Below are 17070 nucleotides of genomic sequence, written 5' to 3' on the forward strand. Positions count from 1 at the left end.
GTGTCACCCCTCATCCTCATAGACTGTAAGCTCTTGTGTCACTCCCTCATCCTCATAGACTGTAAGCTCTTGTGTCACCCCCTCATCCTCAGACTGTAAGCTCTTGTGTCACCCCCTCATCCTCATAGACTGTAAGCTCTTGTGTCACCCATTCATCCTCATAGACTGTAAGCTCTTGTGTCACCCCCTCATCCTCATAGACTGTCAGCTCTTGTGTCACCCATTCATCCTCATAGACTGTAAGCTCTTGTGTCACCCCCTCATCCTCATAGAGTGTAAGTTCTTGTGTCACCCCCTCATCCTCATAGACTGTAAGCTCTTGTGTCTACCCCTCATCCTCATAGACTGTAAGCTCTTGTGTCACCGCTCATCCTCATAGACTGTAAGCTCTTGTGTCTCCCCCTCATCCTCATAGACTGTAAGCTCTTGTGTCCCCCCTCATCCTCATAGACTGTAAGCTCTTGTGTCACCCCCTCATCCTCATAGACTGTAAGCTCTTGTGTCACCCCCTTATCCACATAGACTATAAGCTCTTGTGTCACCCCCTCATCCTCATAGACTGTAAGCTCTTGTGTCACCCCCTCATCCACATAGACTATAAGCTCTTGTGTCACCCCCTCATCCTCACAGACTGTAAGCTCTTGTGTCACCCCCTCATCCTCATAGACTGTAAGCTCTTGTGTCACCCCCTTATCCACATAGACTATAAGCTCTTGTGTCACCCCCTCATCCTCATAGACTGTAAGCTCTTGTGTCACCCCCTCATCCACATAGACTATAAGCTCTTGTGTCACCCCCTCATCCTCACAGACTGTAAGCTCTTGTGTCACCCTCTCATCCTCATAGACTGTAAGCTCCTGTGTCACCCCCTCATCCTCATAGACTGTAAGCTCTTGTGTCACCCCCTCATCCTCACAGACTGTAAGCTCTTGTGTCACCCTCTCATCCTCATAGACTGTAAGCTCTTGTGTCACCCCCTCATCCTCATACACTGTAAGCTCTTGTGTCACCCCCTCATCCTCATAGACTGTAAGCTCTTGTGTCACCCCCTCATCCTCATAGACTGTAAGCTCTTGTGTTCTCCCTCATCCTCATAGACTGTAAGCTCTTGTGTCACCCCCTCATCCTCATAAACTGTAAGCTCTTGTGTCACCCCCTCATCCTCATAGACTGTAAGCTTTTGTGTCCCTCCTCATAGACTGTAAGCTCTTGTGTCACCCCCTCATCCTCATAGACTGTAAGCTCTTGTGTCCCCCCTCATCCTCATAGACTGTAAGCTCTTGTGTCACCCTCTCATCCTCATAGACTGTAAGCTCTTGTGTCACCCCCTCATCCTCATACACTGTAAGCTCTTGTGTCACCCCCTCATCCTCATAGACTGTAAGCTCTTGTGTCACCCCCTCATCCTCATGTCTTATGGTACAGCAGAACCTACCAGTGATCATCTGTTGGGCGTCATACGGTTCCATGTAGCCATCGTTCTCCCCCTCTCTCTCGGCGTCTCGCTGACCTTTAGTTCTCGTGGCATCGTAGGGGTCGGCATAATCTTCTAAAATAATTATCTGCATTTGGGTCAGAAGTAAAGATAAGTATCACTATGACTGAGCAACACATAATTTAAAGGCAATGTCGGAGTATTTAAAGGGTTTGTATACTTTTACATACATCGCTCTCATACATAGTTATCGTAGACCCCTGCCATTACACCATGTGACCACTAGGGGCAGAGCACCATCTATGGTGATACACAAGGGAACTTACCGTCTCCTCCTTCAAGCCTTTCTCCTGGTCTTGTCCGGGTTCTTCCCCATCTTGGAAATTCTTTCCATTCTTCTCCTGCAGGCTGGGGTCCACCTTAATCAGGCGGTTGATGTATGTGCTGTGTCCCTTAGGGGCCCGGAGGATTCCCACCTCATCCCTTGAGTTTTTCCGGCTCTTGCCCTGTAGGAAGCTTTGAATTCCCTCCCTGGACAGGCGGCTGCCATCTTTCACCCCTTTACCCTGTACATCGGAGGAAGAGTTCTTTCGGGTCTTCACTGAGGCACTCTGGGATCCAGAGGAGTCCGGGCAGGAATTTTTACGGGACGCCCCGACTTTCGGGAGGGTCCGGGCTCCTGGAAGTCCTGGTTTAGCTCTGTCCGAGACATTCTTCAATGACAGGGGGAGTTCTTTAAACCACTTGGCCATGACCAAGCACACGAATGGAAGGACTATTCCCACAACCAAAGGGCCACAGGGGCCCCAAGTCAAGGGCTGGCACTATCCAGGTGTTCCCAGTATCCAGTGACTTATACCCGCTTCTCTAGCCCCCACCGCTGCCAGGGTCTCCAAGGTTATTTTTGAGTTGGGTTCAGGGACAGCTGGAGGTCTCTTCTGTCCCAGCCTTATCCTCGTAGTGGCAGCTTGACCCCGATGACTCCTGGCAGAGGGTATTTTGATTGTTTTCTGGGGCGTTTTTGGGACGACAGACACCCCGCGATGGGGTCCAGGCTTAGGAGGTGTCCTAGATGTGGTCTACAGAAGCTCCACCAGAAGTTGTCTTCTCATGGTCTTCGCTGTAGTCCAGGGGTCTCGCTGCTCGTGTAAGGGGACAGACGGGCGGTCTGGGACCTCAGCTGTGGGCACAAGGAACAATGGCCGGGGCAGAGGTTTGTGGGACTCTGGAAGCTGAGATGTGACTGATTACACATTCACGTCAGACAGTCCTCCACAAAACAGTCGCTCCCAAGGGAAGGAAGTGCACTTCCTCTATGGCTGAATGGAAGGCGGTCTCATCCATGGCTTGCTGGACGCTACTCAACAGAAGTACCTCCTGGAATACAGGTCCCTGGATGTCACACAGACCCTCCTCCAGCAGGACATAGCCCCCACACTCAGCTCCCCAAATATACAGCAAACACCGGACCCTCAGAGCCCATGTACAGCAAACACCAGACCCTCAGAGCCCATATACAGCAAACACCAGACCCTCAGAGCCCATGTACAGCAAACACCGCACCCTCAGAGCCCATGTACAGCAAACACCAGACCCGCAGCGCCCATATACAGCAAACACCAGACCCTCAGAGCCCATGTACAGCAAACACCAGACCCTCAGAGCCCATGTACAGCAAACACCGCACCCGCAGAGCCCATATACAGCAAACACCGGACCCTCAGAGCCCATATACAGCAAACACCGGACCCTCAGAGCCCATATACAGCAAACACCAGACCCTCAGAGCCCATGTACAGCAAACACCAGACCCTCAGAGCCCATATACAGCAAACACCAGACCCTCAGAGCCCATATACAGCAAACACAGGACCCTCAGAGCCCATATACAGCAAACACCAGACCCTCAGAGCCCATGTACAGCAAACACCGCACCCTCAGAGCCCATGTACAGCAAACACCAGACCCGCAGCGCCCATATACAGCAAACACCAGACCCTCAGAGCCCATGTACAGCAAACACCAGACCCTCAGAGCCCATGTACAGCAAACACCGCACCCGCAGAGCCCATATACAGCAAACACCAGACCCTCAGAGCCCATATACAGCAAACACCGGACCCTCAGAGCCCATATACAGCAAACACCAGACCCTCAGAGCCCATGTACAGCAAACACCAGACCCTCAGAGCCCATATACAGCAAACACCAGACCCTCAGAGCCCATGTACAGCAAACACCAGACCCTCAGAGCCCATGTACAGCAAACACCAGACCCTCAGAGCCCATATACAGCAAACACCGGACCCTCAGAGCCCATGTACAGCAAACACCAGACCCTCAGAGCCCATATACAGCAAACACCAGACCCTCAGAGCCCATATACAGCAAACGCCGGACCCTCAGAGCCCATATACAGCAAACACCAGACCCTCAGAGCCCATATACAACAAACACCGGACCCTCAGAGCCCATGTACAGCAAACGCCAGACCCTCTGAGCCCATATACAGCAAACACCAGACCCTCAGAGCCCATGTACAGCACAACAAAGGCAGAACTCCCCCACCTGTATATGTCACCCCTCCTCTATATAACACCCATCACCATGTCACCCCCTCCTCTACATAACACCCATCACTATGTCACCCCTTCCTCTATATAACACCCATCACCATGTCACCCCTGCTCTATATAACACCCATCACTATGTCACCCCCTCCTCTATATAACACCAATCCCATTCCCCCACCTCCTGTATATTACATATCCTCCTCCTGTATATTACATACCCCTCCTCCTCCTGTATATTACATATCCTCCTCCTCCTGTATATTACATACCCCTCCTCCTCCTGTATATTAAATATCCTCCTCCTCCTGTATATTACATACCCCTCCTCCTCCTGTATATTACATACCCCTCCTCCTCCTGTATATTACATATCCTCCTCCTCCTGTATATTACATACCCCTCCTCCTCCTGTATATTACATATCCCCCTCCTCCTCCTGTATATTACATATCCCCCCTCCCCCTGTATATTACATATCCTCCTCCTGTATATTACACATCCCCCTCCTCCTGTATATTACATATCCCCCCTCATCCTCCTGTATATTACATATCCCCTCCCCCTTTATATTACATATCCTCCTCCTCCTCCTGTATATTACATATCCTCCTCCTCCTCCTCCTGTATATTACATATCATCCTCCTCCTCCTGTATATTACATATCCCCCTCCTCCTGTATATTACATATCCCCCTCCTCCTCCTGTATATTACATATCCCCCTCCCCCTGTATATTACATATCCTCCTCCTCCTCCTGTATATTACATAGCCTCCTCCTATATATTACATATCCTCCTCCTATATATTACATACCCCTCCTCCTCCTGTATATTACATATCCCCCTCCTCCTCCTGTATATTACATATCCCCCCTCCCACTGTATATTACATATCCTCCTCCTCCTCCTGTATATTACATATCCTCCTCCACCTGTATATTACATATCCCCTCCTCCTCCTGTATATTACATACCCCCCTCCTCCTCCTGTATATTACATATCCCCCCTCCTCCTCCTGTATATTACATATGCCCCCTCCTCCTCCTGTATATTACATATCTCCCTCCTCCACCTGTATATTACACGTCCTCCTCCTCCTGTATATTACATATCCCCCTCCCTCCCCTGTATATTACATATCCCCCTCCTCCTCCTCCTGTATATTACATATCCCCCTCCTCCTCCTGTATATTACATATCCCCCTCCTCCTCCTCCTCCTGTATATTACATATCCCCCTCCTCCTCCTGTATATTACATATCCTCCTCCTGTATATTACACGTCCTCCTCCTCCTCCTGTATATTACATATCCCCCTCCCTCCCCTGTATATTACATATCCCCCTCCTCCTCCTGTATATTACATATCCCCCTCCCTCCCCTGTATATTACATATCCCCCTCCTCCTCCTGTATATTACATATCCCAATCATCCTGTATATTACATATCCCCCTCCTCCTCCTCCTGTATATTACATATCCCCCTTCCCCCTGTATATTACATATCCTCCTCCTCCTCCTCCTGTATATTACATATCCTCCTCCTCCTGTATATTACATACCCCCCTCCTCCTCCTCCTGTATATTACATATCTCCCTCCCCCTGTATATTACATATCTCCATCCTCCTCCTGTATATTACACATCCTCCTCCTCCTCCTGTATATTACATATCCCCCTCCTCCTGTATATTACATATCCTCCTCCTCCTCCTGTATATTACATACCCCCCTCCTCCTCCTGTATATTACATATCTCCCTCCCCTGTATATTACATATCCCCCCTCCCCCTGTATATTATATATCCTCCTCCTCCTCCTGTATATTACATATCCCCCTCCTCCTCCTGTATATTACATATCCTCCTCCTCCTCCTGTATATTATATATATATCCCTCCTCCTCCTGTATATTACATATCTCCCTCCTGTATATTACATATCTCCCTCCTCCTCCTGTATATTACATATCTCCCTCCTCCTGTATATTACATATCCTCCTCCTCCCCCTGTATATTACATATCCCCCTCCTCCTGTATATTACATATCCCCTCCTCCTCCTGTATATTACATATCCCCCTCCCCCTGTATATTACATATCCCCCTCCTCCTCCTGTATATTACATATCCTCCTCCTGTATATTACACATCCCCCTCCTCCTGTATATTACATATCCCCCTCCTCCTCCTGTATATTACATATCCTCCTCCTCCTGTATATTACATATTTCCCCCTCCTCCTGTATATTACATATCCCCCTCCTCCTGTATATTACATATCCTCCTCCTCCTGTATATTACATATCCCCCTCCTCCTCCTCCTGTATATTACATATCTCCCTCCCCCTGTATATTACATATCCCCCTCCTCCTCCTGTATATTACATATCCCCCTCCCCCTGTATATTACATATCCCCCTCCTCCTCCTGTATATTACATATCCTCCTCCTGTATATTACACATCCCCCTCCTCCTGTATATTACATATCCCCCTCCTCCTCCTGTATATTACATATCCTCCTCCTCCTGTATATTACATATTTCCCCCTCCTCCTGTATATTACATATCCTCCTCCTGTATATTACACATCCCCCTCCTCCTGTATATTACATATCCCCCTCCTCCTCCTGTATATTACATATCCTCCTCCTCCTGTATATTACATATTTCCCCCTCCTCCTGTATATTACATATCCCCCTCCTCCTGTATATTACATATTTCCCCCTCCTCCTGTATATTACATATCCCCCTCCTCCTGTATATTACATATCCCCTCCTCCTCCTGTATATTACATATCCTCCTCCTGTATATTACACATCCCCCTCCTCCTGTATATTACATATCCCCCCTCATCCTCCTGTATATTACATATCTCCCTCCTTTTGTATATTACATATCTCCCTCCCCCTGTATATTACATATCTCCCTCCTTTTGTATATTACATATCTCCCTCCTCCTGTATATTACATATCTCCCTCCTTTTGTATATTACATATCTCCCTCCCCCTGTATATGACATATCTCCCTCCTTTTGTAAATTACATATCCACCCCCCTCCCCCTGTATATTACATATCCCCCCTCCTCCTCCCCCTGTATATTACATATCTCCCTCCTTTTGTAAATTACATATCCACCCCCCTCCTCCTGTATATTACATATCTCCCTCCTTTTGTATATTATATATCCCCCTCCCCCTGTATATTACATATCTCCCTCCTTTTGTAAATTACATATCCACCCCCCTCCTCCTGTATATTACATATCCCCCTCCTCCTCCTGTATATTACATATTGTCACGGGTGCTCCCGCGATCCCTGTCTCGGATCGCGGGCGCATCCGTGCACCCCCGTTTGCCCCCGCTGCAGGTCCGTCGCTGGACTCACCTCTCCCGGCTCCAGCTCTTCCCCGGACTGCTGTGCGCGCGCGTCCCCGCCTCCTAGGGCGCGCGCGCGGCTCCTGCCGAAAATTTAAAGGGCCAGCGCACCGCTAATTGGTGCACTGGCTGAACCTCACCTTTAAGAATCCTGCCTCTTCCTGTGTCCCCTGCCGGATCTTTGTGCCTCATAGCCTTAGAGAAAGCTTCCAAGCGAGTATTCCTGCGTTCCTGTGTATTCCTGCGTTCCTGTGTATCCCTGCGTTCCTGTGTATTCCTGTGTTCCCGCTCCTGAGTCCTGTGTTACCTGAGTTCCTCCGTGTTGCTGTGTTCCGTGTGCCTGTGTTCCCGTTCCCACCTGCCTGGACCTCCCGTTGCAGACCCCGGACTTGGACCTGACGTTGCATCTCTGCCGCCTGCCCTGACCCTGTGCCTGGACCCGACTACGAGTTGTCATCCGCTAAGGTACCTCGACCTCGGCTGCCACCGTGGGCTAGTCACACCTGGGAACGACCTAGTGGTATCCTGCCGCAGCAAGTCCAACCCGCTTTGCGGCGGGCTCTGGTGAATACCAGGTGCCGCTGGGCTCCGGTTCCGGGTGTTGGCTAGTTACATCTCCCGCGGTGGTCCAGAGGATCCACTGATCCTAACAGTAAGATCCGGCCATGGATCCCGCCGAGGTTCCGCTTCCCACTCGACCAAACTTTGCCGCCATAGTGGTCCAGCAATCCCGGGAGATTGCCGCTCAACGCGAACAGCTGGATCAAGTTACCACTATGCTGCAACAACTACTAGCCGCCCAGCAACAGCAACAGGTTCCCGTGTCTGCTCCCGTGGCTCCTGCAACCCCGGTCTGCCTTCCTGTTGCTGAACCACGACTACGGCTGTCTATGCCCAGCAAATTTGACGGAGACTCCAAACAGTGCAGGGGTTTTATTACTCAGTGCTCCCTACAAATAGAACTTATGCCTTCGCAATTTGTCACGGAGCGTTCCAAGGTGGCATTTTTCGTCAGTCTTCTCTCTGGGAAGGCCCTGGCCTGGGCCACTCCTCTTTGGGACAGAGGCGACCCGGTCACGACTACTCTTGCGGCTTTTCTGGCGGAGTTCCGGGCCGTTTTTGAGGAACCAGCACGGGCTTCTTCTGCCGAGACTGCGTTGTTGAATCTGCGCCAAGGCAACTCATCTGTGGGAGAGTATGCTGTTCAGTTCCGCACCCTGGCCTCTGAACTTGCCTGGAACGATGCAGCTCTCATCGCCACCTTTAAAAAAGGACTCTCGCCGCAGGTCAAAGATGCGCTGGCGGCTCGGGATCTACCGTCAACTCTGGGTGGTCTCATCTCACTGGCCACTCGGATAGATGTCCGGTTTAAGGAACGCGCCGAGGAACTTCGCTCTGAGCATCCTCAAGCTCAGGTAAGACGTTTTCCTCGCCTCGCACCTGCCTTCCAAAGACCGCTCCAGCCTCCGCCTGTGTCGTCTGCTGAGGAACCCATGCAGGTGGACAGAATCCGGCTCTCTCTGCAAGAGCGTTCCAGAAGACGACAGGAGAACCTTTGTCTGTATTGTGCCAGTCCAGGGCACTTCATCGGGACTTGTCCTGTTCGTCCCCCACGTCCGGGAAACGCCAGCACCTAGGGCTCTTGGGAGAAGCGTCCCTAGGTGTGTGCAAAGCTTCTCCACGTCTGATTATTCCTGTGCTCCTCAGCGTAGACACCGGCACCCAGATTCAAGTTTCTGCTTTCCTGGATTCAGGCTCTACAGCGAACTTTATGGACGCAGCCCTGGTCTCCCGGCATCACTTCCCAGTGGTTCGTCTTGAGAAACCATTGTCCATTGCCTCAGTCAGTGGCCAGATCCTTTCCGTGCCCATCCGGTTTCGCACGGAACCCCTGCTTCTGCAAGTTGGAGCCTTGCATAAAGAAAGACTTTCTTTTTTTGTACTGCCCCAAAGCACTTCCACCCTCCTGTTGGGTCTCCCCTGGTTGCAGCAACATGCCCCTGTGCTGGACTGGTCCTCTGGGGAGATTCTCCGTTGGGGCCCGGCTTGTTCTTCTCATTGTATGGATGTCCCTCGTCCGCTCTCTGTCTGGACTTCCACCTTGCCTCCCAAGCCCCTGGAGGGGCTTCCCGCTCCATACTTGGATTTCGCAGATGTGTTCTCCAAGAAACAGGCAGAGACTCTTCCTCCACATCGTCCCTATGATTGCCCCATCGACTTGCTGCCCGGCTCTTCTCCTCCACGGGGTCGGGTGTACCCGCTCTCGGTACCCGAAACAGCCGCCATGTCTGAATATATTAAGGAAAATCTGCAAAGAGGTTTCATACGTAAATCCTCCTCTCCAGCTGGCGCAGGTTTCTTTTTTGTCACCAAGAAAGATGGCTCTCTTCGCCCCTGTATAGACTATCGCGGTCTTAACAAAGTCACCGTTAAGAATCGCTACCCCTTGCCGCTGATCACGGAGTTGTTTGATCGTCTACGGGGCGCGAGAGTCTTTACCAAGTTGGATCTTCGTGGTGCCTACAATCTCATTCGCATCAGGAAGGGTGACGAGTGGAAGACTGCCTTTAACACCCGTGATGGGCATTTTGAATATTTAGTTATGCCCTTTGGACTTTGCAATGCACCAGCCGTTTTCCAGGAATTCGTTAATGATATCTTCAGGGACTTATTGTACAGCTGTGTTGTGGTTTACCTGGATGACATCCTCGTGTTTTCTGCTGATCTCGAGTCCCATCAGTCCCATGTACGGCAAGTGCTCGGTCGCCTCAGGACTAACCATCTCTATGCCAAACTGGAAAAATGCCACTTTCATCAAAGGAGCCTTCCATTTCTTGGCTACATTATTTCCGACAGAGGCCTGCAGATGGATCCTGCTAAACTATCTGCAGTTCTTCAGTGGCCACGCCCAGTGGGACTGCGTGCTATCCAAAGATTCCTGGGCTTTGCCAATTATTATAGGCAATTCATTCCACATTTTTCTTCCCTGGTAGCTCCACTGGTGGCGCTAACAAAGAAAGGTGTCAATTCTCGTCTCTGGCCCCCTGCGGCTGAGGAGGCCTTCACGAGATTAAAGACGGCGTTTTCCTCTGCATCTGTTCTTACCAGACCTGATACCGAGAAGCCATTCTTTCTGGAAGTCGATGCCTCTTCCGTAGGAGCTGGAGCGGTTCTTACCCAGAAGGGGCCTAGGGGCCGAACTCTCTCCTGTGGCTTCTTCTCCAAAACATTTTCCTCCGCAGAGAGAAATTATTCTATAGGGGATCGTGAGCTTCTGGCTATCAAGCTTGCCTTGGAGGAATGGCGTCATCTACTGGAGGGAGCTCGATTTCCAGTCAGTATTTTCACGGACCACAAGAACCTTCAGTACCTGCAGACAGCTCAACGGTTGAACCCACGTCAAGCCCGGTGGTCCCTATTCTTTTCCCGTTTTGACTTCCAGATCCATTTTCGCCCAGCCGAGAAAAACATCAAGGCTGACGCCCTGTCACGTGCTTCCGATGTTATGGGGGAGGACTATGCTCCGAGACACATCATTCCTCCAGAGCGGCTTGTGCTGGCAGCGCCGGTGGACCTTCGGCAGTTACCTCCCGGCAAGACTTATGTACGACCTGGACTTCGAAAGAGGATCCTGACCTGGGGACATTCTTCTCGAGTGGCTGGGCACCCTGGGGTGCAGCGCTCTGTGGCCCTGATTTCCCGTTTCTATTGGTGGCCTGATTTGGTCAAGGATGTTCGGGATTTTGTGCGGTCTTGTGCCTCTTGTGCTCGCAATAAGCCCTCACGACAAAAACCAGCTGGTCTTCTGTTGCCGTTACCCGTGCCTACCTGCCCGTGGTCTCACGTGGCTATGGACTTCATTACTGATCTGCCGCCATCATCTGGCAATACCGTTATCTGGGTGGTAACAGACCGCTTCTCTAAGATGTCCCATTTTGTCCCTCTACCAGGTTTGCCTTCTGCCCCACGTCTTGCCAGTCTCTTCTTCCAGCACATCTTCCGGCTTCATGGTCTTCCCCGGCACATCGTTTCTGATCGAGGTGTTCAGTTCGTGTCCAAGTTCTGGAGATCTCTGTGCAATCAGCTGCAAGTGAAATTGGACTTTTCCTCTGCCTATCATCCTCAGTCCAATGGCCAAGTAGAGAGGGTGAATCAGACTTTAGGATGCTATCTCCGCCACTTTGTGTCCGCTCGTCAGGATGACTGGGCTTCTCTCTTACCATGGGCGGAGTTTTCCTACAATTCCCTGGACTCCACTTCTGCTGGTTCTGCTCCCTTCTTTATTAATTACGGACTGCACCCACGGCCTCCTCTTCCGTTACCTGTGTCTGCAGATGTTCCTGCTGTGGAGGACTTGGTACAGGATCTAAAAGCCATCTGGGAACAAGTCCGTACCTCATTGCTCCAAACCTCTGCCAAGACCAAGCATCAAGCGGACAAGAAACGTCGGCCTTTTCCTGTCTTAGCTCCTGGTGACAGGGTCTGGTTATCCTCAAGGTACGTCCGACTGAAGATCCCTGGCTACAAATTGGGACCCCGGTTCTTGGGTCCATTTGAAATCCTCAGTCGCATCAACCCGGTAGCCTACAAATTGCGTCTACCTCCTAGCATGCGCATACCCAACTCCTTCCACGTTTCCCTCCTCAAGCCAGTCATCTTAAACCGCTTCACCCAACAAGTTCCTCTCCCTCCGGCCCCACAAGCAGACTCTACTGATGTCTTCGAGGTGAAGGAGATCCTGGATACTAAGACAGTGAGAGGTAGGCGGTTGTTTCTGGTAGACTGGAAGGGATTTGGTCCTGAGGAGAGATCTTGGGAGCCAGAGGATAACATCTTGGACAAGAGCCTGCTCCAACGTTTTCTCAGGCCCAAGAAGAGAGGGAGGCCGAAGGGGGGGGGTACTGTCACGGGTGCTCCCGCGATCCCTGTCTCGGATCGCGGGCGCATCCGTGCACCCCCGTTTGCCCCCGCTGCAGGTCCGTCGCTGGACTCACCTCTCCCGGCTCCAGCTCTTCCCCGGACTGCTGTGCGCGCGCGTCCCCGCCTCCTAGGGCGCGCGCGCGGCTCCTGCCGAAAATTTAAAGGGCCAGCGCACCGCTAATTGGTGCACTGGCTGAACCTCACCTTTAAGAATCCTGCCTCTTCCTGTGTCCCCTGCCGGATCTTTGTGCCTCATAGCCTTAGAGAAAGCTTCCAAGCGAGTATTCCTGCGTTCCTGTGTATTCCTGCGTTCCTGTGTATCCCTGCGTTCCTGTGTATTCCTGTGTTCCCGCTCCTGAGTCCTGTGTTACCTGAGTTCCTCCGTGTTGCTGTGTTCCGTGTGCCTGTGTTCCCGTTCCCACCTGCCTGGACCTCCCGTTGCAGACCCCGGACTTGGACCTGACGTTGCATCTCTGCCGCCTGCCCTGACCCTGTGCCTGGACCCGACTACGAGTTGTCATCCGCTAAGGTACCTCGACCTCGGCTGCCACCGTGGGCTAGTCACACCTGGGAACGACCTAGTGGTATCCTGCCGCAGCAAGTCCAACCCGCTTTGCGGCGGGCTCTGGTGAATACCAGGTGCCGCTGGGCTCCGGTTCCGGGTGTTGGCTAGTTACATCTCCCGCGGTGGTCCAGAGGATCCACTGATCCTAACACATATCTCCCTCCTTTTGTATATTATATATCCCCCTCCCCCTGTATATTACATATCCTCCTCCTCCTCCTGTATATTACATATCCTCCTCCTCCTCCTGTATATTTTATATCCCCCCTCCCCCAGTATATTACATATCCTCCTCCTCCCCCTGTATATTATATATCCCCCCTCCTCCTGTATATTACATATCCTCCTCCTCCTCCTGTATATTACATATCCCACTCCTCCCCCTGTATATTACATATCCTCCTCCTGTATATTACATATCCCCCTCCTCCTCCTGTATATTACATATCCTCCTCCTCCTCCTGTATATTACATATCCTCCTCCTGTATATTACATATCCCCCTCCTCCTCCTGTATATTACATATCCTCCTCCTCCCCCTGTATATTATATATCCCCCCTCCTCCTGTATATTGCATATCCTTCTCCTCCTGTATATTACATATCCTCCTCCTCCTCCTGTATATTACATATCCTCCTCCTCCTGTATATTACATGTCCCCCTCCTCCTCCTGTATATTACATATCCTCCTCCTCCTCCTGTATATTACATATCCTCCTCCTCCCCCTGTATATTATATACCCCCCCTCCCCCTGTATATTACGTGTCCTCATCGGTGAGCTATAAGAGCTGGAATCTCATTGGCTGATCCGCGTGTGTTGGTCAACGTTTCCTCCTCAGTGTATCAATACTGGGCCATACCATGCAGACCACCAGGGGTGTCCTCTCCACTGGGACAGAAAGAACTAAACCTCCTCCGCTCAGTGGAGGATGGAACTTTCCGGTTTCCCCGCTTAAATGATTGGTATAATCTGTACCCGCCCCCGCTGGTAATGTGACTCCGCCTCCAGCCGCGCACATTGTTGGCGGGAATGCAGGGCGCCGTGTAAGAAAGACGGCAGGCGGGTGCTTGTAGTATTACACTATGGGGGGCAGGCGTGTGCTTGTAGTATTACACTATGGGGGAGAGGCGGGTGCTTGTAGTATTACACTATGGGGGCAGGCGGGTGCTTGTAGTATTACACTATGGGGGGCAGGCGGGTGCTTGTAGTATTACACTATGGGGGACAGGCGGGTGCTTGTAGTGTTACACTATGGGGGGCAGGCTGGTACTTGTAGTATTACACTATGGGGGGCAGGCTGGTACTTGTAGTATTACACTATGGGGGGGCAGGCGGGTGCTTGTAGTATTACACTATGGGGGCAGGCGGGTGCTTGTAGTATTACACTATGGGGGCAGGCGGGTGCTTGTAGTATTACACTATGGGGGGCTGGTACTTGTAGTATTATACTATGGGGGGATGGTACTTGTAGTATTACACTATGGGGGGCAGGCGGGTGCTTGTAGTATTACACTATGGGGGCAGGCTGGTGCTTGTAGTATTACACTATGGGGGCAGGCAGGTGCTTGTAGTATTACACTATGGGGGGCAGGCTGGTGCTTGTAGTATTACACTATGGGGGGCAGGCGGGTGCTTGTAGTATTACACTATGGGGGCAGGCTGGTACTTGTAGTATTACACTATGGGGGGCAGGCGGGTACTTGTAGTATTACACTATGGGGGGCAGGCGGGTGCTTGTAGTATTACACTATGGGGGGCAGGCTGGTGCTTGTAGAATTACACTATGGGGGGCAGGCTGGTGCTTGTAGTGTTACACTATGGGGGACAGGCGGGTGCTTGTAGTATTACACTATGGGGGCAGGCTGGTACTTGTAGTATTACACTATGGGGGGCTGGTACTTGTAGTATTACACTATGGGGGACAGGCGGGTGCTTGTAGTATTACACTATGGGGGGCTGGTACTTGTAGTATTACACTATGGGGGGCTGGTACTTGTAGTATTACACTATGGGGGGCAGGCGGGTGCTTGTAGTATTACACTATGGGAGGGGGGCGGGTGCTTGTAGTATTGCACTATGAGAGGGACAGGCGGGTGCTTGTAGTATTACACTATGGGGGCAGGCTGGTGCTTGTAGTATTACACTATGGGGGACAGGCGGGTGCTTGTAGTATTACACTATGGGGGGCAGGCTGGTACTTGTAGTATTACACTATGTGGGACAGGCGGGTGCTTGTAGTATTACACTATGGGGGTAGGCGGGTGCTTGTAGTATTACACTATGGGGGGCAGGCTGGTACTTGTAGTATTACACTATGGGGAGCAGGCGGGTACTTGTAGTATTACACTATGGGGGCAGGCTGGTACTTGTAGTATTACACTATGGGGGACAGGCGGGTGCTTGTACTATTACACTATGGGGGCAGGCGGGTGCTTGTAGTGTTACACTATGGGGGGCAGGCGGGTACTTGTAGTATTACACTATGGGGGGCAGGCGGGTGCTTGTAGTATTACACTATGGGGGGCAGGCGGGTACTTGTAGTATTACACTATGGGGGACAGGCGGGTGCTTGTACTATTACACTATGGGGGCAGGCGGGTGCTTGTAGTGTTACACTATGGGGGGCAGGCGGGTACTTGTAGTATTACACTATGGGGGGCAGGCGGGTGCTTGTAGTATTACACTATGGGGGGCAGGCTGGTACTTGTAGTATTACACTATGTGGGACAGGCGGGTGCTTGTAGTATTACACTATGGGGGTAGGCGGGTGCTTGTAGTATTACACTATGGGGGGCAGGCTGGTACTTGTAGTATTACACTATGGGGAGCAGGCGGGTACTTGTAGTATTACACTATGGGGGCAGGCTGGTACTTGTAGTATTACACTATGGGGGACAGGCGGGTGCTTGTACTATTACACTATGGGGGCAGGCGGGTGCTTGTAGTGTTACACTATGGGGGGCAGGCGGGTACTTGTAGTATTACACTATGGGGGGCAGGCGGGTGCTTGTAGTATTACACTATGGGGGGCAGGCGGGTACTTGTAGTATTACACTATGGGGGGTAGGCTGGTACTTGTAGTGTTACACTATGGGGGGCAGGCTGGTACTTGTAGTTTTACACTATGGGGGGCAGGCGGGTACTTGTAGTATTACACTATGGGGGGCAGGCTGGTACTTGTAGTATTACACTATGGGGGGCAGGCGGGTGCTTGTAGTTTTACACTATGGGGGGCAGGCTGGTACTTGTAGTATTACACTATGGGGTGCAGGCGGGTGCTTGTAGTATTACAATATGGGGGGCAGGTGGGTACTTGTAGTATTACACTATGGGGGGCAGGCTGGTACTTGTAGTATTACACTATGGGGGGCTGGTACTTGTAGTATTACACTATGGGGGCAGGCTGGTACTTGTAGTATTACACTATGGGGGGCAGGCGGGTGCTTGTAGTATTACACTATGGGGGGCGGGTGCTTGTAGTATTACACTATGGGGGCAGGCTGGTACTTGTAGTATTACACTATGGGGGGGCTGGTACTTGTAGTATTACACTATGGGGGGCAGGCGGGTGCTTGTAGTTTTACACTATGGGGGGCAGGCTGGTACTTGTAGTATTACACTATGGGGGGCAGGCGGGTGCTTGTAGTATTACAATATGGGGGGCAGGTGGGTACTTGTAGTATTACACTATGGGGGGCAGGCTGGTACTTGTAGTATTACACTATGGGGGGCTGGTACTTGTAGTATTACACTATGGGGGCAGGCTGGTACTTGTAGTATTACACTATGGGGGGCAGGCGGGTGCTTGTAGTATTACACTATGGGGGGCGGGTGCTTGTAGTATTACACTATGGGGGCAGGCTGGTACTTGTAGTATTACACTATGGGGGGGCTGGTACTTGTAGTATTACACTATGGGGGGGCGGGTGCTTGTAGTATTACACTATGGGGGCAGGCGGGTGCTTGTAGTATTACACTATGGGGGGCAGGCGGGTGCTTGTAGTGTTACACTATGGGGGGCAGGCTGGTACTTGTAGTATTACACTATGGGGGGGCAGGCTGATACTTATAGTATTACACTATGGGGGGCTGGTACTTGTAGTATTACACTATGGGGGGCAGGCTGGTACTTGTAGTATTACACTATGGGGGGGCTGGTACTTGTAGTATTACACTATGGGGGGGCTGGCTGGTA

The 17070-nt window shown here is 51.3% G+C and overlaps 1 protein-coding gene and 1 long non-coding RNA gene across 2 annotated transcripts in view; one reads left to right on the forward strand and one right to left on the reverse strand.

Moving 5' to 3' along the window:
- Nucleotides 1-13709, reverse strand: part of SHE (Src homology 2 domain containing E) — a 28282-nt gene extending 14573 nt beyond the window's left edge. The window contains exons 1-3 of the mRNA XM_072114540.1: nt 13637-13709; nt 1762-2615; nt 1436-1562 (exon numbers count right to left, since the gene is read on the reverse strand). Of these exons, the coding sequence (XP_071970641.1) occupies nt 1436-1562; nt 1762-2187 (553 nt within the window). The 5' untranslated portion in view covers nt 2188-2615; nt 13637-13709. The remainder of the gene's footprint in view (nt 1-1435; nt 1563-1761; nt 2616-13636) is intronic.
- Nucleotides 13710-13724: 15 nt separating this feature from the next.
- The window catches only part of LOC140069168 (uncharacterized), a 32830-nt gene continuing 29484 nt past the window's right edge, over nt 13725-17070 (forward strand). Inside the window, exon 1 of the long non-coding RNA XR_011848724.1 lies at nt 13725-13918. This is a non-coding gene — a long non-coding RNA (uncharacterized lncRNA). The remainder of the gene's footprint in view (nt 13919-17070) is intronic.

Source organism: Engystomops pustulosus, chromosome 7, assembly GCF_040894005.1.
Source record: "Engystomops pustulosus chromosome 7, aEngPut4.maternal, whole genome shotgun sequence".
Classification (NCBI taxonomy): domain Eukaryota; kingdom Metazoa; phylum Chordata; class Amphibia; order Anura; family Leptodactylidae; genus Engystomops; species Engystomops pustulosus.